The sequence below is a fragment of the Athene cunicularia genome (genome assembly GCF_003259725.1).
Source record: "Athene cunicularia isolate RWA chromosome 22 unlocalized genomic scaffold, athCun1 chr22_part1, whole genome shotgun sequence".
Taxonomy (NCBI): Eukaryota; Metazoa; Chordata; class Aves; order Strigiformes; family Strigidae; genus Athene; species Athene cunicularia.
This window is the reverse complement of record NW_020799128.1, coordinates 2,308,352-2,331,255: the sequence shown is the minus strand read 5'-3', so window position 1 is coordinate 2,331,255 and position 22,904 is coordinate 2,308,352. Positions and strand designations below refer to the sequence as shown.

At 42.5% G+C, this 22,904-nt stretch overlaps 3 protein-coding genes across 3 annotated transcripts in view; 1 reads left to right on the top strand and 2 right to left on the bottom strand.

The window, feature by feature from the left end:
* Positions 1-2,715, top strand: part of DOCK5 (dedicator of cytokinesis 5) — a 64,264-nt gene extending 61,549 nt beyond the window's left edge. Inside the window, exon 51 of the mRNA XM_026863085.1 lies at positions 1,119-2,715. Coding sequence (XP_026718886.1) covers positions 1,119-1,220 — 102 coding nt within the window. The 3' untranslated portion in view covers positions 1,221-2,715. The remainder of the gene's footprint in view (positions 1-1,118) is intronic.
* Positions 2,716-7,636: 4,921 nt separating this feature from the next.
* GNRH1 (gonadotropin releasing hormone 1) lies at positions 7,637-11,788 on the bottom strand. The gene is made up of 4 exons (XM_026863086.1): positions 11,402-11,788; positions 10,803-10,944; positions 10,072-10,167; positions 7,637-8,066 (listed from the first exon to the last, which is right to left on the bottom strand). The coding sequence occupies exons 2-4, from the start codon at positions 10,941-10,943 to the stop codon at positions 8,025-8,027; spliced, it is 279 nt and encodes a 92-aa protein (XP_026718887.1). The 5' UTR covers position 10,944; positions 11,402-11,788; the 3' UTR covers positions 7,637-8,024.
* Positions 11,789-14,210: 2,422 nt separating this feature from the next.
* KCTD9 (potassium channel tetramerization domain containing 9) overlaps positions 14,211-22,904 on the bottom strand; it is a 9,339-nt gene continuing 645 nt past the window's right edge. The window contains exons 2-12 of the mRNA XM_026863013.1: positions 22,029-22,150; positions 21,335-21,378; positions 21,072-21,168; positions 20,480-20,538; positions 19,765-19,893; positions 19,099-19,166; positions 18,901-18,996; positions 18,160-18,309; positions 17,690-17,795; positions 17,290-17,423; positions 14,211-16,499 (exon numbers count right to left, since the gene is read on the bottom strand). Coding sequence (XP_026718814.1) covers positions 16,383-16,499; positions 17,290-17,423; positions 17,690-17,795; positions 18,160-18,309; positions 18,901-18,996; positions 19,099-19,166; positions 19,765-19,893; positions 20,480-20,538; positions 21,072-21,168; positions 21,335-21,378; positions 22,029-22,150 — 1,122 coding nt within the window. The 3' untranslated portion in view covers positions 14,211-16,382. The remainder of the gene's footprint in view (positions 16,500-17,289; positions 17,424-17,689; positions 17,796-18,159; positions 18,310-18,900; positions 18,997-19,098; positions 19,167-19,764; positions 19,894-20,479; positions 20,539-21,071; positions 21,169-21,334; positions 21,379-22,028; positions 22,151-22,904) is intronic.

The window sequence follows — 22,904 nt, the reverse complement described above, 5'->3', positions numbered from 1 at the left end:
GACAAAATATGTTACCTCTGACAGCACAGGAAAACAACAAAACAGCTGATCACTTAATTCTTTTAGAGGGAGATGTGACACTGGTACAGAGCCTTGAGGCACGGGATAAATGGGAGTTTTCTGCTTTGCCCTTCACTGGGTCAGAACTGACTGTGCTTCTGGAAAGGGGCAGCAGAGCTGCTGTAGGTGTGTGAATGGCGGAAATATGCCAGCTCTAGGGATGCTGTGGGAGTCACTGGTTGGAGAGGATTAATAAAAGAGTCTCCTTCCCCTGGGTCTTGTAAGAAACCTAATTACTAACATGTTCTGACTTGCAGCATTGACCTTGGCTTGCGGCCAAATGGGAAGGATTCGAAAGTCTGTCGAGAGAGATTGTGGAAGTTAATTTCTGAAGGGTTTTGTTGTTGTTGTCATCGTAAGTTGACTCTGTCCTCCTTCAGTTAAAATAGCCCTTAAATCTGGGCAGTTTTGGCTAAGCAGGAGGTGAGCCACACAAGCTTCTTGTTCACCTGGCTGCCTTTCACATCTCATTTGTTTGCAGGGTGCCCCTTAAACCAAGGAAAGAGCCAACTTGAAAGAACCCGCCTGTGCAGTTTCCTGCAAGAACAGGGGACACCCTACAAGCCCCTGTGCTGGGTAGGAGGGCTGTGGCTTGCGGCCGTTTTATGGAGTTAGTTTCACAATTCTGATTTGGAAGCTTTTGACTTTCGGCCCCTGCTTTGGTGCAACTTGGCAAGCCAGCAAGATAAAAATAGTTGAATTTTGAAACCCTGAGGGAAATGAGTTTATTGCCATTTTACTGAAAACCAAAAGGTGGGACGGAGGGACAAATGGCTCTGGCTCAAAGTCAGGCTGCAGGTCAGAAGCAACTAAAGTGTATCTGCAGCTAAAGTGTGTTCTAGGAGCTGAAACCTTCCCGCTTATGTTACTCCCGGCGATCTCGTGTTTGCCCCTCTCATCCATTCCATGTGGCACTGAAAGACTGAATTCAAAGGTTTGGTCCTGCAAGAAACATCAAGTACTCCGGGACCTTTTGGATTTCTTGTTTGGTAAAGCAAAACGTCTTAACTTGCTGGTAATGGTTTCTTTTCCTGTGTGTTTTTGTTTGATCTTCTCAGGTTGCTCCACCACTACCCACCAGACGTGAAGCCAAACCTCCCCCCCCACCCCCAAAAACCAGAAAATCCAGCGTTGTCTCTTCAGAGCAAGGACTGCAGTGAGGATCATCACTTGCTGGCGTAGCAGCAAGCGCCTAGAGTGAAACGGCTGCTTTCTTTCACTGACACACCGGGGCTCTCTGACCCGAAAGACTCGCGATCTCACCTGCCATTCCATTCACCCCCCTCAGAGATTTCTCTGGGAAATACCAAAAGGAACTATTGTTGTGACTCTATTCCCTAACCTCTGGTTTACCTTTCCAGTACTGAGACACTAATCACAGAGCAGGAGGAGTCGTCCTACTGGAATTCTTGGCTTTGTCTGTCCTGAGTTGGTTTTGTTTCACTGATGCAATTGCAGCGGCTCATTCCTAGTGTAAATCTGTCACGGTAGTGATTTGCACCAGTGTTTGGAACAAGGTAAGCCACACCAGGGTGAGAAGTGCCCTGCAGGATTTTCACAGGGACTTTGCAGCCGTGCTGGCGCAGGGGTCCCGTCCCGGAGCGTCACCAAGCCCCGCTTGTGTGAAGTGAAGCAGATCCCAGCCGCTCCGGGCTGTGAAGTGTCGGCTCCTGAGACGTCAGGTGCCCGTGTATGATGTGCAGTCTCCTAAGATTTTTGATTGCAGGCAGAGACCTGAGCTCTGTTAGCGGAACGAGAACTCTTTTTTTTCCTGCTAGTCGTCATATGTATTTAGGATGAAGTGCAGACCTTCTGCCTTCCACCGTCTCTTCGAGTAGTGGCAGTTGCTCGCTCCCAATGGAGAGTTTAGGTTCACCAGTACTTTGTCATAATTTCACTGTTGATTCTGGTTTTAACACTATAGAGCAGTTGATACTCCTCCCTGAATTATGTTACCTCCTTGGTTTGTGCTTGCATCTGGGACCTGGTACGATATTTCATCTTTGTGCCTTTTAGTAGGGTGTAAAAAGTTGCGTCTCCTGTGAATGTGTGAGAAGAATAGAAGCTGCGTTGATACCAGCACTGTGCTGGTACCAGCGACTTGGAGAGGGTGGAGTATGCAAAACTAGTTACACATCCTGACCTCAACAACAGTCTGATAGCTACTGAAACCTTTACTTTGACTGGACAAATTCACACAAATATAAATCATTCTCCTCCTCTTTCTTTTCCTGCACCCATTTGCGGCAGTACTTGCACTTTGTTTTGTAGCCTCCCTTGATCTAAGTTTTTAACAGCCACTAGACCAAGGAGCCATTTAGATCTGGGATGCATGTGAAAGACTTGACAATTAACCACCTGCTTTCCTTTGGCTTGGGTTAGTCCAGCTCTCTGCAGCTTTTCTTACCTTGGAGGGTGGGATAATCTCTTTAATTTTTCTTTTAATTATTTATTCCCTGCTCTGTCGGGATGTCAGCATCAGTCTTTGCATAGAGAGAAAAAAATGAGATGCTCTTAGGTTCTACTGGTTTTAAATTCACAGGATCCACGCAGGCAAAGGCTGCTGTGCACTGTTAGAACAGCCTGGCCTCACAGTTGCGTTGTGACCGAAGCTTCAACACAAATACCATTGTTATTTATGGACCAGGTGGGCCTTAGACAACCCCTGAGGTCTTGCTGGTAAAAACCAGGACGTCACCATCTGAGATTCCTGCTCCCAGTGCTGGCAGATCCATTTTGCACCTCTCGGGGCAGGTGGTCTCGGAGCTCTGTCAGCAGGGCTGTAACCCTGGGGAGAGGACTTGTTCGTCTGCAGCAGCCTCACAGGAGTTTGTGCAGCACTGAAGCCAGAAAACAATTCCATTTAAACTTCACTTGCAGTGTATCTCTACTCTGGTCTACTCTTAGAAGATCTGGGTGACTCCAAAGACGGTGAGAGCAGCTCTTGCGTTGCTGTGCGGAGCTGCCTGTTTCAGCACTGATGCGTTGTGAAGAACTTCACTGTTTTATTGTCAAGGAATTGAAACTTTCTTTGTATGTCCCCCCCTCAAAGTTGCAACAGCCTCTTGGAGCTACGTTTCCTCGCAGCAGTGAAGTTTGGTGCTCTCTTGATTCGCATGAATAATTCTCTTGTCGCTCTCAGGCAGAGTGTTTTGCCATGTGTTCTGCCTGTGTGACTGGGCTGTTCATAAACAGTTTTTGTCATGGCTGGTATTTCTCCAGGGAAGAGAAAAAAAAAAAAAAATCACTCATCGTTCCATTTCACTGTGGAATCTGGGAAACATGGGAGTTGTTTGCCTGCAGAGTTTACGTTCAAACATTTGGGAAAGTTCGGTTTCTTAAAACTCATCATAAAGAGGGACCCGGTGAGGAATTTGGATCCAAGTTGATTTCTGAAGCTGTACAAAACGTTGGCAGTTTGGTTGTAGTTTGTGGCCTGTTTATTTATCATCGGTATTGATGAGGATTGTCATGGGCTTCCAGGAAATAATTCTGCTTGTTAATTTAGCTTTTGATTATCTGGTAGACGATGGGGAGACCCTACTAAAAACCCTGCTGAGGATGTTGCTTACGGTAGTAATGTAATATAAAAATATCATTGGGTTGGGGATTTTTTGCAGGCCACTGCACCATTCTGCTCACACAACTTAAATGGGTTTCATTACCTTACTGAAGAGTTGAAGTTCATTTTACGTAATGGAAGATTTTCTCAGCAAAGCCTTTTTCAGGGAAAAACAAAACCAATGAAACCCTTGGGGGTTTGGGGTTTGGGTTTGTTTTTTTGTGGGGTTTTTTTTTTTGTTGTTCAGACCGAAGTGACCCCAGTTAAAGCGACCTGCAGAAGCTGCACTTGCTGTGCAACAGATGCTGTCGTCAAAGGCTCATCCTGGATGCACAGCACTCTGGAAGTCTGCAGGCACGTCACATACATCCGCAGTCGTGTTCGCTGTAGCACACGTACAACTCTCTGCTGGGCTTTCGCCTTCTCAGGGGAAATCTTTGAAACCTTTCGGGACAACCTGACCATGGTTCACCCCCTCTCTCTGGTGCATTGTAGGACTTGTCAGCTCCACATTATGTTCTTGGACGTAGACGCTGCCTGACTTGAAAACCACAGGGTTTTCTTGTCTTTGCTTTTTGTCCACTTCTTCCTCTTGTAACCACCATCCTCCTCCTGCTGCACACACGACCCTCTGAAACTCTTCTCTTGTGAACAAGAACTTTTTGGTGAGAATTTTGCTTTAGGCAGAACAGCAGGATGTGGTCTGAGTTGTAGAAAAGTAGATATCAACACCACCTATTGTTAATGCCTTTCCCCAGTCTGCATCCTGCCTGTTGCCTCATTCTTAGGTGCATTTCCTTTTCAGGGCAGGTTTAGTTTGTTGGGTTTTTGTTTTTTGGGTTTTTTTTAACTCCTTTGGTAAATGAGCAGAAACAAAGACGACAGTGCAGGAATCCCGGCTGATGGTTTCTTTCCCCTGAGTAAACAAACTAGCTATCAGGTTTGGGTATTTTGGTTCCAAGTGACCTTTTCGAGTCTTATTTCCCTACCTGTTTGGTCTGGGTTTAATAACTTTTATCTCATAGCTGTACCTTGTACATTCAGTAGGTTGGGTTTTTTTCCTGGAGGAGGGAACTACTCCATGCAAAAAAATCTCACGGGAGGAAGTCTGACTTGGGAGGAATTTTTCAGCTGATCTTTAATGACCCTTTACATAATGCTCCTTAACTTCAGGAGACTGGGGTGTTTTTTTTGCGGTTTTATGGACTAGGTTTATGAACAGGGTACTTAGCATGCAATTATCCTCTCCCCTTTCCTTCCTTGGATCAGCCAGCTGCCTCTCTTCAGGAATAAAACCAGTCGCTGTCTCTCCTGGGTGCTGCCCCTGGGTGCTAATACCTGAGGCAGGAGGATGCCCGGGTCACCCAGAGTCAGGGCAGTGGCTCCAAAGCTCCAACCCATCCCAGCGCTGGCTCTAGTGCTTTGTGTCATTTGAGCAGTGGCTTAAACTGGTCTTTTATTTATATTTTGATCTTTGGCTTTTACTGTAGAGCCAGCTCCTTAGAGAGCAGCGAAGATGCGACCTGCCTTGCAGTTGGGCTGTCTCACCTGGCAGCTCCCCTGACGTTCAGTTCGCCTCGCTGTGCTGTCCCACAGCTCAGGCTTAGCTCTGAGCCCAGCTGGAGCCTGCTCTAGCTGAGGCATCACCCGAACTGCAGGAGAAAGGAACAGCTGATGCCTGAAGAGTACAGAGCGACATTGCCCTTCCCCAGATCCTTCGGGCATTTTCATTGGTAAATTTTGCTATGCTAGAAAGGGGTTTAACGTTGGGGGATTTTTTTTTTATTTTATTTTTTCTTTCTTAGCATTATTTTTGTTCTTGAGTCTGAAGTGCTGGAAACTCTTCCTGTTGTCTCCTTCTTGCCTTTTGGCAAACTAACTCGCAGACAGGAGTTCAATTTTCCTAAATGTATTACTGACTGGGGTAAGGGAAGAGTTAGGTTCCTAGCTGATACAAGTCAGCAGTTTGCTTAGAGGTACAAGATGGAAATCTCTTGTACTGCGCCTAAAAGATTTAGGGCTTCGTGCCAGCTTTAGAAAAAAGCATTGTCTTCTAAGTGTCAGATTTTTAAAGGCAGTTGGGCATTTAAGTGTGTGAATAAGCATGTGACCTGACTGATTTTAATGAAGTGGAATTAAGCACCCAACACTCTTACAAGAATTCCCACCAGACCCCTGATTTTTTTGAGTGTTCTGCACGGCACCCACCTGACTTAAGATCTGAGATTTAACTTTCAGAGACAATCTAAGGTCTCACTACTTAGTTTTCAAAATGAGAATCCTCTTTCCACGTTAAATTAGATGCTTTTGGAAATGTCATCTACTGTCTTTTAAACTGGAGGTTTAAAAACGGGGAGTAGGAGAACGGTGCATAACGATGTCATCTCTGCATGCCAGAAATGAAAGCAAACAGCAGCGTTTCTACCCGATTCATAGTTTTGAATAAAACAAACCTCAAAGTTAAATATCCAGTCTGCAGAGAAGACAAAATCTAATCCCATTTCATAGCCATGCTGTTCAAAGCTAGTGTTAAATTTCAAGTCTTGGAGGATTATTTTTTTTATTTTTTTTCCTTTGGAGAAATGTGCTCAACACTTGTTTTCTGGAGCTTTTAATTAAAATTTGTCATGCTGTGATAAATTCCTTTAAAAATGTTACAGGCTGTAATCCACGTCAGGGGAAGAGAGAAACAGACAGCTTTCCATTTCAGTGGATTATTGGATTAGGAAAGGACACCGATTCCAGTGAGAACAGCTCTGTGATCTGCAGCGGCAGAAAATACTGTAACGTATATGCAGTGGGGTTTGGGAACCTGCATCCAATAACCTTCACACCGTGCAGGCCAGTTCCACAGACTAACACTGACTTAGACTTGTAGTGACAATGGCTCAGATTTTCTCTCCTTATTTATTTTTATAAATGTAAATGGAAATAATAAGTCGTCTGTAATTTAACTGTAATCTTTTTTCATAGCGGAGACATTCCTGACCCATTCTACCTTCTTCTATTATTTTTTTCTTTTAATTAAAAGTTCTCTATGTAATGTTTACTGTTGCAGACCAAATTATCTAGTGGACCAGGGTGAGCTTTTCCTAGGACTACATCAGAAAGAAAAAGTAAACAAATAATGTGATTTTTTTTTTTAATTATTTTTTTTATTTTGGATTGCATGGCAGGAGAGGAGCCTTTCAAAAGCCCGTGAGGGTCACCTAATTCTGCTCCTATTGACATTAAAGCACCTTTAGGACAGGGCGTGTGGGCGCTACAGAGAGTGCGCAAAGGAGTATAGAGGAGTTTAACAAAAGGTGAAAAGCGTCGGTTTGTGCTGGATTGCTCTGACCGTTCTGGTTTAAGGCTGGCATTGAAACCCCTGAACATGCACGACTGCCTACTTTGAACCTGTTTTTCACAGGCATGGTCTGCAGTTTTTGTATCTTTTAAACAGAAGTGTAAGTCCTCAGCGGCTCTGAAGTTCAGCCCCAATATGCATGGTATTACTTGATGTAGTTTTTCATTGTTGGCATTATAAAGGTTTCATGACGTGATAAACCTCGGGACATGTTTGTCTTGAATTCAGGAGAATATGGATGTTGTGTAACGTGGTTTTGTGAGTGTTTTGAGAATCTGGATGTGATGGTTTAGTTATAAAACCCACCTCTGCAGACTGCAAATACCTTCTTTTTTTTTTTTCTTTCTTTTTTGTTTTGGTTTTTTTTTTTTTTCTTCTTTCTTTTAGTCCTCTGCCATTCAATCAGCAAAAAGTACAGCTTTTAAACTGGCTCTGAAGGAAGAGCAGGAGCTGAGCTTTGGAAAGGGAGTCTGCATCTCTCTGGGTAAATGACATGTGATTCACTAAGTCTGTAAAGCGAGGTGTATAAATTTCCGTGGTTTTTAAAATGTATTAACTGTTGTAAAGTTTGTAAATACCTTTTTAAAATAAATGTAGTTTTTATGAGTGAACCAGTAAAAAAAAAAGAGCTTATAAAAAAGTCTTTCATACACGGACTGCTGAAGTGCGAGTGGAATTGCATTCCAACAGTAAGTTTATTCTTGATTTTTAACAAAGTTGTATTACTGTTTTATCCGGAGACTAGTGAGATCAGACGGTGCCTTTGTCCAGGCATTGTCTGTCCGTGGGAAACAAAAGCTGTCACGTCCAAGTTCTCATTGCAGGGGACAAAGCAGACCCTGCGCCACCGAGTCCAGCCACTGGGCTGGAATTTGTTCCCTTTTACATATAAACTGGTAATCTACACAACAATTATCGTCTACTACTTACATGCAGCTTCAGAGTATTTATTCACATCATGCAATCTAAGCAAAGGCCATTTGAAGAGGAACTGATTTTAACACAGCTTTGAAATTTTATTCTGGGTCCGTTGTTCCGTTTGGCTTTGTGGATTTAAATCTTCTTTCGTCTAGCTTCTCCTTCGATCAGACTTTCCTGTAAACACACATCATAGACTTTTTTTTTTTTTTTTTTTTAAAGAGAAGAAACAATTTTGATGATGGAGTTTTAAAGCCTGGTCAGATGCTAAAATATTCATATTGTGGCCTTCACTGGAAGGAGGATTAGAATGACATAAATCTGACCCGACATGATCTCTCCGCCACCTGCCCATGGATCTGATCCTACAGTATAATGTAACTGACACTTATAATGGCCCTTTTCATCCCAAAGTGCATGACCAACTTTACATCTGTTCGTGGGGCCACCGCTGCAGCAGTTTGCGGAGAGCAGCCCCACAGCTGTTGAACGCTGCTTTGACGGCAGTTTAGGCCAAGAAGCGTGAACTTGCACAAAGCGTCGGTATGTGGAATCTCTCTGTGAGCTTAAGCAGTTGGCCAGGAGACCAGAGACAAGAAAGCTTTGTGTGCAGAAGTGTGACAGGGTCATCAGAGTGGCACAGTCGCCCTCTCACCTTCTCTGTGTCCTTCGTGCTGTTCAAAAGGAAACCTTGTTCCTGTGTCGCATCCTGCTGGATCTGGTCTCCTGCTTGAATATTTATTTATGTTCTTACCTCAGAGTTGGAAGCGTGAGGTGTTCTGGGTAGATGCACTGTCTGAATATGTTATTTTTTTTTTCCCCGTACATGTCTTAGCTAGGTGTATTTTTGTTTGTGCTCACTACCAGCTTCTCCGGGAAATGATGAAGGTAATTCGAAAAATTTCGACCATTTCCAGACACCTCCCCTTTCTTCGCATAATATAGCAACTCCCGAAATGTGTTACACTGGGAAAATTTCTGTTTGTTTTCAATTGTTATTAAGCAGTTAGAAATAAGAAGGCCACGTAGTTCAGATAGTCCAGGAATAAGATGCAAACCAAGCGTGTGAGGCCGAGGCTTAGAAGTTTTTACACTTATGTACGAGATTACCAGCAGTTTCTGAGCAAACCTAAGTGTCTGCCTGGGGCGGGGGGTGCCCTCAGCTCTGCAAAGAAAGGCCAGGGTTTCCCTCAGTGAGCGAAAAGGATCAGGGACTCATTTCAAATATCCTGATAATTATTCTAATATCTTTTCCCGCCTAACACGATCTCTTGTAAAAAAAAAAATGTACATGTCTAAACATTAAGTGACTGCTGTTGGCTGTTCGTTCTGCAAGCAGTGCTGTTGGAAGCCAGAGTCGTGGGCAAAGATTCCATTTTATGTTCAGTACAAATAGGATTAGATATGACCTAAAAGATGTATTTTTGGGGTAGTTTGTGTAGTTTCTGCATGAAAAGCCAGTGGACACCGGACTCTGACCTGCCTGCCTTCCTGTTACGGAGCTTCTGAGCCTTTATTCAGGCCAGGCTCTGCAGTGAAGGGCTGGAGCGTGTGCCTGACACTTGTGGTCTTGGCTTCAGAAATTAAATACAGATTTGAGTGTTTCTGCTTCTAGGACAGCTCCGAGACACTTCCCAGAGAGTGGCGACCATCTGGCCTGATCAAGGTGTTGCTATATTAATTAAAGAGCCCGTTTTTGCTTGAGAGTATTCTTTCTGTGGCAGTTAGTTCGTATGAGAAGCCTCAGCTGTCACTGCGTTAGAGCATCTAATGGCAAATACATTTCCCAGTCTGGGGACCTTGGGAGCAGCAGCTTCCATATGGCTTGATCCTTCAGCTGGCAAAGCGTGCCTTTGAAGTTAAGCATCTGTGAATGCTGCATAGATTTGTATTAAGGTAGAATGTGTTTGACTTTATTTCGGTTTTAATTTAGGGAGTAATGACATTGCTACAAGAGGAGCGTAAGAATAATGTAGTCCTGGCCCAGAGCTGTAACTCTGAGGCACCTGAGAATGAAGCAGATAATAAGGGCAGGGCCAGTATTGCCACATGTGAACTAAACATAGATGCCTCTTCCTCATCCTCCTCCACCTTTTTTTTCCTCTTCCCTCCATGTACTTTCCCAGCCTGGACCGCTCCCCTAATTTTCCCATACTGATAAAATTAAAAATACGTTACTTACCACAGCTTCCTTCAGATTGCTGAACCTGGAGTGCTGGTACCAGCCCGGGCTTTCAGTCTTCTGCACGTCCCCTAGCTTTTCCATTTCACTCGCAATCTGAATTGGGAAGCAATACAGCCTTCATGAGGGGAGGGTTTTCTGCTAAAACAACTCTACCCTAGTTACAGATGAAGATGAAACTCTTCCACTGCACAAGGTACATTCCCCTTTCCCAGGTGCTACACTTGTGCTGCCGCCAGCTTCGGAGGGTAGATGTGCTGTTAGGGGGGGCTGCATGTGAAGGCAGGATGGGAAAACCACTGGTGGACAGAACCTTCCACATCTGCTTTGTCCCGTAATCGCTTACCCTCTCCCTGGTTACTGCGCGGCCGCTGCCCATTGCCGCATTCTCGGGGAAGTGGAGGAATGTTGTGATAAACCAGCCCATCAGAGAGTTGGCTGCAGCCCCAGGAGAGGATGAAATTGGGTTTAACCTGGAACCCAAACTCCCATCTCCCCTTCAGAGCAGGCTGCCCAAGCTCTCTGCCCACAGTTGACTGTTCTCTATGCAAGGCTCTCCGATCCCATCTTACCCTAATGCCAGTTACTGTCCAATGGCTCCTGTGAAAAAATGTGTTTGTATGTGTGTATGCTTGGGGGGAAAGAGACACAGATAAAGCCTCTTTTTTCCATCTTTTGCAGATAAGGGATCCTAGCTAAAACAACAGGGTGTTTGACAGGCTAGAACCCACCTCTTGAAGGGATTCCACCAGGTTTTCAGCGTTTCTTTTTCCTCCTGGTTGCAGACCGTAAGACCAGTGTTGAGCCAAGCAGATTTCCACAGCCATGACAAACAGGAGGACGCTGACAAAGATCTTCCTGGACTTTTCCATCCTGAGAGAGAACAAAACATCTTTCTGATTGTAATGACATTACAGCCCCGGTTTTTATCTTACAGATTTATGAAAATGTTACATTTCTGGATCTCCAGTTCTGATCTACACCCCAGTGGCCTTGTGCCTACGTGTGAGCCACAGCTGGGTTTTGAGCATCTCAAAGTGTGGATTAGCTCATTATAAAGAGATTTAACATCTGAAAAATTTGGACGAGGATCTAAATTAATATTTTTTGAACACCCTTTCAGAGTTTTAGGAATGTCTGGACCTCAAAGGTTCCATGATTCCCTGTTGATAATTTGACAGATGTGTTTGGTTTAGCCCATTTCTGTTCTTATGTCCCCGCTCCTTAAAAAATGCTCTTTGCAGTCTCTTCTAATGCAAGTTTCTTCTAATACGAGCATCCGTAAACACTAAATAAAAAGGGAATATGGTATGTTGTTCAATCACATTACCTGCTTGCTGAGAGAGGTTGCGGAGTAACTCCGAATCTTCTGTTTGAAAATGCCCTGCAAGAATGCTTGTCATCTCGCTTCTTATATACAACCACCCCAACACCCAACCTTTCACAGCAGGTAGCTTTATCTAATTCTATCTCACAGGCTGCAATTTTGTTCTTAAAATTGCTGTAATGCAGCAGAAGTAAAGCACATAATTGGAACACCCTTGGTGTAGCTATTAAATTCAGCTGTTTTCTCTAAGAGCCGTAAAAGTTACAGCCTTTCTTTTAAGAGGCTGTAAATCTGACATTCAAACCTAGCTGACTGCTGTTGCCCTGCAAAAAAATGCACCGTCTTTTCTTTCAGTGACTTCTGATTTTTAAGTAAAAGTTCTTGGGTGAGTTTGAATTTGTTGCGAGGGGCTTGCAGGAGTAGAAATGGGTGAGGAATTCAGCTGAGTCTCTATCAGGCATGAAGGAACCAGCTCTGCGGTGCATAAACAAGAGCCACTGAGTGCCCAAGTGCACAGAGCATTCGGCGTGCTCCTGTCAAAGTCCTCCTTCAGGTTTCAGTTAAAGTGCCTTGATATTCTTCGCTCTATAAAATGCAAAGTAGTATTAAACTGATCAAACGGAACAGTATATTGGATTGTAAATAGGCTTTGTTGTCACGATGGAGCCTCTTCCATGACTAGAGCTCCCAGAACCACCATTATTTTGGATTTTTTTATAGATATATGTGTGTATGTACACATATTCTTCATTCTGGAGAGTTTATGCACTGCAGTTTTGTAAAGGAGTTGATGGCTATTTGCATGCAGGAGTTAAATTCAGTAATTTTGACTAGAGAAATCGAATATTTTTTTCACCCACCTGGCAGCTATTTCGACTTGCTACTCACTGTTTTATGTGCAATTGAATGTATCATGTTTAGTGTTCTTCAAACATCCTCTTCCTGCTCCCATGACCTCTTTGAGATTAACGGATTAAAAGTAATTTAATGAGTAAATAATTTAAGGAGGATTTAGTGACTAGCAAAGAGTAATTCTTCCTGCTGTAATGCTCCTCCTACTCACGGCAAGAGTAGCCAACATTTATTTAACTTCAGCTGATAAACTGATCAAGCTGTGAAAATTGTTTCAGGGGGAGAAATGTTACCTCGGTGTAGGCACATCACTTAGGAAGTGAGTTTAAGATTCCTTCCTTCCTTGATAAGCCTAGCAAAAATTAAGGTTATTTAAAGGTAAATAGAAGATTTTTTGTTCATCCTGGGGGATGACATTTAAAGGTGATTAGCCCTATTAATTGCACCTTTTATTAACCCACCATTTTAAGCTAGGTCTAAAAACAGCCTACCCCTAACAGCTTTCCACATCTGTGTTTCTCTGCAGGTTTCTGTGGTGGCTACAAAGCACTTCACAAAGGGCCCACAGCTGCGCTGGGTAGCGAGCAGGTCCACGTCTTCTCTTAAACTCTAGGCTACAGTTGTAAATTACATAAAGGAGTTGGGAGATTAAAAAAAAAAAAAAAAAAGTTTACAGCTGTTTTTGTTTGCCCACAAATCCTTTTAGGGGCGTGTGTAACAGAACCCTACAAACTCCTCTGATTTTGGCAGAGGCAGAGTCTGAATGGAGGTTTGATCCAAGGTGAGGCAGGTGCCAGCTTTGTGCTCTCCAAAAATCGAAGTGTGAAGCCGGGTTTTTACCACGTGAGCTCTCTTTAGTTTTCAGATACAGGAATAGGGTTGACACAGACTTTTCAGAAGAGCTCCTGGACCTTCAAGTGCACTAGTTTTTCTGGTTTGGGGAGAGAAATCTTAATGCCGGCCAGTGCTGTCAAGTACCTACCTGGGAGTCAGGGACTTGTCAGGAAAACCTGGGCTTGTGGATTCCCGTTCTAAGAGTCAAGATCTCTCTCTTACCTGACGCCTTGTAAAGGCATTTCCTAACCTGCTGAGTCTCTTGGGCTTTGTAGGCACCATTCCTAACCCAAAGGAGCATGATGGAGCTGAGCGAGCGAGGAACTCAATTTTTATTCTGATTTTGTTCTCAGGGTGCTCCGAGCACATAGACACATGGGCTGTATTTGTATGATCGCTGCTGTGCCACGGAGTTTAGTAGACCAAAATCATAAACACTTTACAGACCAAACTCAAGGACAGGTTTTTTTCCTCCAGAAGCGCTTGAGCGAGACAAGAGTTTGGCTGCTTGTGCTGTGTGATGATCATCTCTAATGTGGAAGGAGTGTTTTGAATAGTGCACATACCTACGCAAACTGTGGTTAATGACTTCTGGCTCCAAATACTTTATCAAGCAAATATGAAGGGCAGCAGCAAAGAAAAGCTGAAAAGTGTTGCAGATGAATGACAAGTCAAAACCCCACCAACCCCAGAAAAACTCTCAAACTGAAGGTATCGAAAACATTGCAGCAATCCCCCAACACAAGGTACACTTACTTGTTTTCCTAGCAGGTAAGCTTTATGCTTAAAAACAAACTATTTTTTTTTTCTTTCTGCCATAGTGCAAAGTGCCTGCGCAGAAGGAACATCTAAAATCAGTCTCCTCATACAGTTAAGTACTCAACCATCACTAATTCCTAGTTTACAAGTCGCCTGTTTGAAAGTGTGCTGGTTACCTGCAAGTCCAGGCTAAGGTGAAAGTCAAGGTCTCACAAAAGCCAAACCCAACTTCCACAACAGTATTTTCAAGCTTGTATACAAGGAGCTGTCAAAGGGAAAAGCTGCATTCTCTCCTACCTTGCTGTCCTTCCAGTGCACATCAGGTAAGATTGAGATTGTTTTTTTTCAATTAAGACAGCCAAGACACTTTCATATTTCACGCTTTTATTAATGCAATTTAAATTAGGCTGGAACCTGCAACTTCTGAATAGGCCACTTGGGGCTATTCATACAGCTTTGTCATAGCAAAAGAGGTACCTTAAATTCATCTGTGAATGAATGATGCCACATGCTGTGATTATTCAAAACATAGTGCTTCAGTGAAAGTTCAAATATATTTTATACACAGTGATTATGAAAATAGATTTTTTTTTCCATACAATATTTTACTTCTGCCAGCTACAAAATACAATAAAGAAAAATAATTCATTTATTTCTCTAGCCCTAGGAATCTTCTTCTACTGCAACATATACATCACTCTCAATGAAAGCGATGAGGTGGGAGAAAGAACTCCAAAACCACACTGAAATATTTCCCTTGAATCTATAGGTTTGTTTCACTGAGGACACAGTCTTGTCCTAGAGCCAGATCAAGAGGCCTGGGAACCTGGAGGAAATAAAATCCCAGTTCTGAACTGCACTGCTGTGGGATTTTGAGTCCCGGAAGCTCATGTCATATGCCTGAGTCAATCCAACTTGAAAATAAGGGAGAATCCTGCAATTCCCCCCAAACGAATCGTATACTGGTCCTGAACCAATTCCTTCTAGATTGATGGCAAAGCAGCATTTTCGTAACAGCTACCGAGACGAGACAACTTCTGTTCAGAGGACAGGAAATCTGCACTGCATGTAAAAGCTAAGCCACTGAAGTAACTGTGGAACTCAACCTGCTGCTAACAGTGTCCCATTTTGTAAGTTTTGGGATACATTGGTTCTTAACTTCCAGTAACAGCTGTACTTCCTTAGATTCAAGGTTAGTTTTAACTTTGGGGTGTTTTAATTAAGCATCTGAGGTAAGAGTTCTTGATGCACCTTTTTTTTTTTTTTTTTTTTTTTTATAGTTTGTGTGCTTTTTGATTGTGTACAAAATAAATGTTGCGTTAGATGAGAACTAGATTGATACTACAGTGGAAAGAGCTTATTAAATGAAGTGCACCACCACTTAAATTGAGGCTTTCTGCACTGCAGAAGTCACGTAGTTCCCTATTTGCTCACAGGTAAAGCAGTTGTGCAAAGGGCAATCCGCCCTCTGAAAGATGCTTTTACAGCCACTTTAAGCGGGCCCAAAGTGGAGTACTAAGATCTGGATTATGCCCCTGCTTTCAAGGATTCAATGTACACGAGTATTTGCATAGTACGTTAAGGGGAAACAGATGCCATTTATTCATCTGCTGGAGTAATGACGGGAGGATGGAGCATGTGCTGTGGCCCCAGTGCTCATCTCTGCTTTGGTGACAGTACTGTGTTTTCCTCTGTACATTTAATTCCCCACAAAGAATGAAAAAAATCTATAGGTACTCCAGTTTGGAGTGGTTAGGACAGTTGAAAGCAAGAGAATTTTTCTTACCGGCTGTGATTGATAGTGCAATTTCACACTAATTTGGAAAGGATTAAACAAGACATCCCATTGCTGAGCAGGGATGCTTTAGTTGTAACTAAATCTGCTGTGCAGGCAGATCCCTTCAGGGGAAGCAGCTTCCACTGCACATTTTTAGAAGATGATAAAGCTGTTCTATACCTGCATTCAAACTACTACAAGGCAATAAATTACCTACGATGACAGTTAACTTCTGTTTTCACCCCAGAAGAGTACCTGAAAACATCCTGTGGACATTGTCTCACCCACATCTGTCTTTTAATCCACTGTGCATGAATGGAGAAACTAACTGTAAATACACTAGTCTAACTGTAAACCTGAACTTTGTTGCTACTAGACATGAATAACATTTTCTATTCATATTGCAGCTACAGATTTAATAAATAGAATTGCATATATTGTGCTTTATAAATTAAAATGCATTCCAAAGTGAGGCAATGCTAAACAATGAATCTATTTAACCCTCCCCCCAAAACCAGCCACACGTTCTGGTTCTAGAAGCAGCCCACTTCCTCACTCTGTTTGCAAAGGTAAACGCTGTGTCTGTTTCTACCTCTTAAACAAAAGCTCCCTCCCCCAAAAAGTGATCAAAGAAGAGTTTACTTAGGCACTACTGCAGATGTAAGTTGTCTAATAACCATTACTTCTAACTTAATAAGGGGAGGAGGTGGAGAAAGTCACAACAGATGTTTTGATTCCTTCCTCTTCAGCATATTCTCTTCCCTATCTGACGCTCTGAGACATGTGCAAAGGTGTCAGCATCTCTTCAAAGATAGCTCCTTTTACATTAGATCCCCTCAAGTTAGCTTCTTGCAGATCACAACCTGACAGATCACAATTCTAAAGGGTAAAAGAAAAACAAACGTTAATTGAATACACCCAGAAGTCAGTTCAAAACTTTACCTTTATACAGAAACCACGTGTCCTTCCATAAATTCAATGTAAACTTCCAGTCTGTCACTTCAATTTAAAGTTTTAGTACTTGAAAGAGAATAGTTCACCGTAACAGATGGATTTATTTTTAAGTTGTTAGACTGACACTCTTTATATCAAATTATCTTCCAGGACTTACTAACGCTTGCTGAACAGAGCAAGAAAGAAGCCACCTCTTGCAATCTCACCAGATGTTACTCTGAATACTTCTCTCTCTAGTACTTGAGGAAGAAGAGCCACATTGGCAGCCTGCAGAGTGAGCTGGTTTGTCTTTCTAACTGAGGCAGCAGTGTATCACGTGCCACCAGTCAGGTAAGACTCCCTCATTACTCCACAAATGATGTCTCAGAATCAAAAAAAACCAAAAACCCAACCACCCACAAACCCAGGCCACTGCATTTCTCTTCGGTTCTTCCGCGAGGGCACAATCTCGCACCAAGAGTTAGGTCCAGCAGTATTTCCATGCATCACTTTAAGATGATACAAGCCATTCCTGGGGCTTGGAGGGGCTGGCAAAGCCAAGACTTTAGACTCACCTTCCAAACTGAGGCTAGAATGAAATGATTCCTTAGGTCACCCATAGCTCACTAAGACTGAAAAGAGTTCTCTGTCTAGTTGGAAGCTGGAGAACTCAGCCAAAAGCCAGCAATCCCCACAATCAGTGACTAGTTAGTATACAAAATGAATCATAACTCACTTCCAAATCAGTTCCTGCCAAAGTTGCTCCTCTAAGATTACAGTTCTTTAGTTTAGCATTTTTCAGCGTTGCAACTCTTAGATTAATTCCTGTCATTTGACTGCCTTCCATGTCAACACCTTTCAAGTTAGCACCTAAAACAAAGAGTAGTTTCATGAGGAAAACCAGTCAGAAACACAGTAGGCTCCAGAATGATGCTTCCTCAGAGCCATGTAAATTGATAAGAGGTCAAGGTAGAACTTGGAATTTAATCATTATACAGTCACACACTCAGGCTGGTATTTGTGGCCTCGTCAACACAAACTGTACAAACACCAGCTAAACCTTTCACATGCCACAGAGATTTACAAACACATGGTTCAGTTTCCAGAGAGTACCTACACCAGGCAAAAAAACTCACCTTCCAAATTAGCTTTAAGGCCTGATGGATCTTCAAAATTGCACCCTTTTAGAGATGCTCCTTCTGCATTGGAACACAGCATCTTTACCCCTTGAAGGTTGGCACTCTGAGAGAGACGGACACGGCAGTGAGATTCATCAAAGCGCTGATGAACTGTTACCGAAAATGATCAGAGTAGAGCTTTCATTTTATGTTTTGGAAGTGAATCCCATTAAAGCACAACAGCCTTGCTACTGTGAGGAAGCGTAGGGACTTGTTTACTATTTCTTCTGTATCATCAGGAAGGCAGATAATCCTCACCCACTGCCCTTTTTTTTTTTACTTTTCAGAAAGCTTTTGAAGTCATCTAACTAGAACAATTGCAGAAAATACTGACCAACTACATATTTTTACACTGCTCATGCCAATTCCTCTTCCCTTAAAATAACTAAAGGATACCCCAGACTTTTCCAAGATGCAACAGTTCTTACATCAAGCACTGATCCAGAGAGGTCAGCTCTTTCCAGATTGGCGCAGCACAGGTTGGCGTGTGCTAGGTTGCAACGGCTCAGGTTAGCCATCTTGAAGTTTATGTATCGAAGATCTAGACGTGAAAGATCTGCTCCGCTGAAATTGAGACCCTAAAACCAAAACAATAAGCCCCAAAAAGTTACAGAAGAGGAGGTGTAGCTCTGAACACAAAACAGTTAAAGAGAATCATGTATAAATATATAAATATATATTTATATATTTATATATATATAAAAATATATATAAATATATATAAATATATATAAATATATATAAATATATAAAAATATATAAAAATATATAAAAATATACACAAATATACACAAATATACACAAATATACACAGAGATCTAGATACAGACACACAGGACCATCTATTCTGCTACTTAAGACTAATAAAATGTAAAGTGCAAAGCTATCGAGCACTGTCCTTGGTTATGCTAGTGCATTTTACATTTAAATAGAAGAGCTTAACAAACTGCTCCTCCAGGAAACCTTCAACCTAAAGAAGGAAAGCAGCCCAAGCAGCTTGCTTGAGTTTCACGTTAAGGTCACTCTGCCATAGTTTGGAATCAAAACTCAATTAAAAAGCAGGGGGGAAGCACACGTCGTTTGGCTTTCGTGTTGTCACGTGATGCTGCAGGATGTTTCACCACCAGACACCGACACCACAGAGCAAGACAAAGTCTGCGTCTTCTCACCTGACATCGCAGCTCAGACTTGGTTGGGGTTGCCAGCAGGAACCTGACAAACTCCTTTCGGGATATGGGAGAATGATCCTCAGCTGGCTGGGAATTCTGTTGAGAGAGTTGTTTAAAAGCTAATACGGACAGGACTAAATTATATAGTGCCTGGAAGAACGGGACACGTGCATTCAGGTATTAAAGAAAACAAGTTACCTTAATAGCTATTTCTAGATGTTCAATTAGAGAATCGATGCCAAAAAACCTGGCTTCTTCCAAAACACCTAACAAAACAAAGCAGCGGTTGTTATTCACAGGGAGTCGTTAAACCAGAGGACATTCTTCTTCCCTCACTGGAGAAGGCAGTGTGTAGCCAGGAAGTTTGGGTTAATCCATCCTTACTACTGGAGGAGCATCAATTCAATCGACTTGCCCTACTTGTTAGACATTTTAGCTACACTAACAAAGACAAACAGACCACTTGTGGAAGTTTAAGGAGTCTTGAATAAATGCATATGCTAATAAAACTGACAACCACATACATTATGTTAGATGTAACTAGATAGGGGAAAAGCAAGCTTGCTTGCAGCTAATAGGAAAAAAAAAAACACCTCAGAAAGGATGTTTCCAATACCAGTATTGGGTTAAAGATACTGCATCCAGAAGGGAGAATTTTTAATGCTCTCAATTAAGTTTAAACAGTGTATCTTCATTAAACCAAGCACTGAAATTGCAATGCTGGAGAATAAATTCAGCAAAGAAAAATCCCGAACCTTTAGATGAGCATACAAAACTCCCACTGACTTGATCGTGTTTACCTGAGGGCAAAGTTTAACTTCTAAAGAGTAATAATTTAGGAGATGTCATACAGGTAATACCTACCTAGCAAATTAATGCCATCATTTACAATGAGCTGTCCGTGACGCAAATAGTTCAAAATTGGTTCAAAATACTCTGGACTGCGGTCAATTAGGAATGCTCCTCTATGATCTTGCTTATTTCCCCAAGCATCTGTTTCCACAACATATATATAATTAAATTTGATATATTAATAGAAGAGCATTTGCTTCAGTTTCAGATTTTTACTACCAAAGGGTACTGGATTATGAAAAATTCCACTTGAAAGGGCGTTTCTTAGAGAAAAGGAACGAAAATAAGAGGGGGTAGGGGAAAATCGCCTTAAAAAGAACTCACTCCTGCTACAAATAAACTGAAACGTTTTATCACACACATAAGAATCATTGCTAGAATAAAAGCAGCATTAAGATTTCAGTTTCCTAAAGGCTGTCATGTAGTGTTTGCCCATTGATTCTGCTGACAAAACCGAGCAAGATGCAACAATAAGATGAAAATCTAAAACCAAAGACCCCAAAATAATAACTATGGATGGAAGTTATACTTTCCGTTTGTGAGATGATAAGCATTACAACGGTAAGGGAGAAAGAAACAATTATTTAAAAAGTGATTATACATTCTGCTTCGATACTTTAACATACTTTTGATACTTTAACATATGAACAAGAGCCTCAACTTGATAGTGCCGTTCACCTACTCTGCTAATTAGCTTGAAAAATAAAGTTTATTTCAGTATACTAACCTTTATCTTTAAACATGTGGGCCAGCATACTGTCAGGTTCTTTATTAACCAAAGTGCTCCTAGAAAACAAAGGCAGTGCAGTTTTATTTTTACACAATGGAGTGTCTTCCAAAAGAGACAAGCTTGCTGGTTGGAGTCTTTTCTGCCCTCGGTGTGCAACGAGCATTCCAACAGCAACAACACTTACTGCTTTCATTTCATAGAGTGTGGCAACAATACAGGTTTCTGACCTGAAGTACTGTGAAAGTATTTTAAATACAAAGCGCTTAGTTAACTGAACTTATTCCAAGGATATTTCCATATATATCCTTGAATTTATTCCAAGGATAAATCCAGGCCTGTTCAGGTTTTTCACCAGTTTTATTTCATACCTAAACTGTTTTAAGAATTAATTTGTTGCCAAATTGTGATAGCAAATATTAAATACAAAGTTGCAGAAGTCAATGACCTCCTACTCCATAGTAAGTTACTTTTCTAGCTCTTTCACAAGAGCATGTGGAGCCTCACCAGCTGAATGTACACCACCAGCTGCTGTAACTACTTCACTGAAATCAGGTGCTTTAAGAACAAAACCAACTAGCTGCATTTTTACCGTGTAGTGGTGAAGTATCGGCCTCCAACATTGAGGGTTAACCAATCTGTGTGCGACCCTGTTAGTTCTTCATGAGGTCTCCCATCAGTCTGAGGATCTACACAGATGAGAGACACAGTAATTATTAGAAAAATTGTATTCCTGAATCCTCCATATGGTAAGGGGTATCTTCTGGAAACACCACAAAAGAAAATTTTAGATTTGTATTAAAGCAAAACTAACCCTCTTTCCATTAAACAGAAGGTTAAACATGACAGACTTACCAATGAATGGTTCCCCTTCACAGACAAACAAAACATCATCGTCCCTGAAAGGGAAAGAGGAGGAGAAAGAAAAAAAAATTGTAATTTTTTGTTCATCTAATTGACAGTGGAAACACCTCCTGATTAGTCTGAGGTAAATGATAATCAGTTGCCATCAGTCAGAACTTCAGGGTCTGACTTTTATTTTAATTTTGCAGGTTCCAGTGGATTGTGATATGCTTGACTTCACTAGTGATGTTATCTGTATCAAGCAGGTAGGGAGCACTTGTTAACTCAACCAATTTAGTTTCACAGAATAGTTGCTTTTCTCCCCACTCTTGGGAGTATTCTGTGAGGGCAAAGCAATGGTACAGTTTGTCTCCTTTTCAGAAGAAAACCCTCATCCAAATGCTGACGAGAATAGTAGGATTGTCCTGGTACATACATTGCACCGCGAATCAACACAGGAGGATGTTAAAAGGCATAAAATGCAGCTTGTATCAAATTCTGATCCATCAAGATAGAAATGCTTTGAAGTTCAAAAGACAGTAGTATTTTTCCCTGAGGCATGAAGACACCTTTGAGCACACTGGATGGCAACGATTAGATCTGTTTTGAAGGAAAGCAACGGTTATTGATCAAGATCAGAGGATTAATAGGCTAGTAAGTCCCTTAATCCCCATTCGTGACTTGACTTTTATTGGAGAAGCCTTACCTAATCAAAGCGATGTCATCAATGAGTCCACCTTTTCCATTGTAAACACTGGTGGCTTTTATTCCAAGCTTATTACTAGCCACAGACAGCAAATCTGATAAAGTCCCATACACAGCCACAACCTGCGGAGGAGAGAGGGAGCTACAGGCACTGCGTGCAGATAGTTTCTGCCGTTTCAGACTTGTTACCAGGGCTATCACTATCTTCTGCGGGGAGGAAGAGCTGTATGGATCTTCACTAAAAAAAAGGAAACGAACAGACCGACTTCGATGTTAGCAACACAGCTGCCTTAGAACGGGGCGACTTGCACATCTCTCGCCCGAGACTCAACGTACCGAGGTGGCAGCAGCAGTGAAAGAACGAACGCTGGTACTACGGGAATATTACGATTCAAGTGTTTATTTCTCGAAAGAAATACTGCTTCTTGTTCTGTTCCAAGGCTCTCCCGCATTTACCTCTCTAAAACCAAAGACTAAACAACTGCCACATCGCCTCCACTCCAGATACGCGGATGGGAACAAGGGGAATGGTTCAGAACTGCATCGCTGGTCCTTTTCCCGAGCTGCCTGTGCTCTGCTCGGGCCCAGACACCTGAACAGTTTTCACTCCCGAGACAAGAGCGCACAGGCTCTCGACCAGCGAGCAGAGCCTGAACAATTCCCCGGGCTGCCCGGTCCTGCTGGGCGCGGCAGAGCGCTGCCGTCCTGCGGGGCTGAGCTGCCGCGCTCCCACCGTTACCGGGGACGTGCCCAGCAGCCCCCGAACTCAGTAACAACGAGACGAAGGTGCCTTTAACTGCGACTCCAGCAAGAAGTTGTCGCGATTCCCCTCAGCACTCCCAGGCAGGCGCTGTCCCCCGGGGACACCCCCCCCACC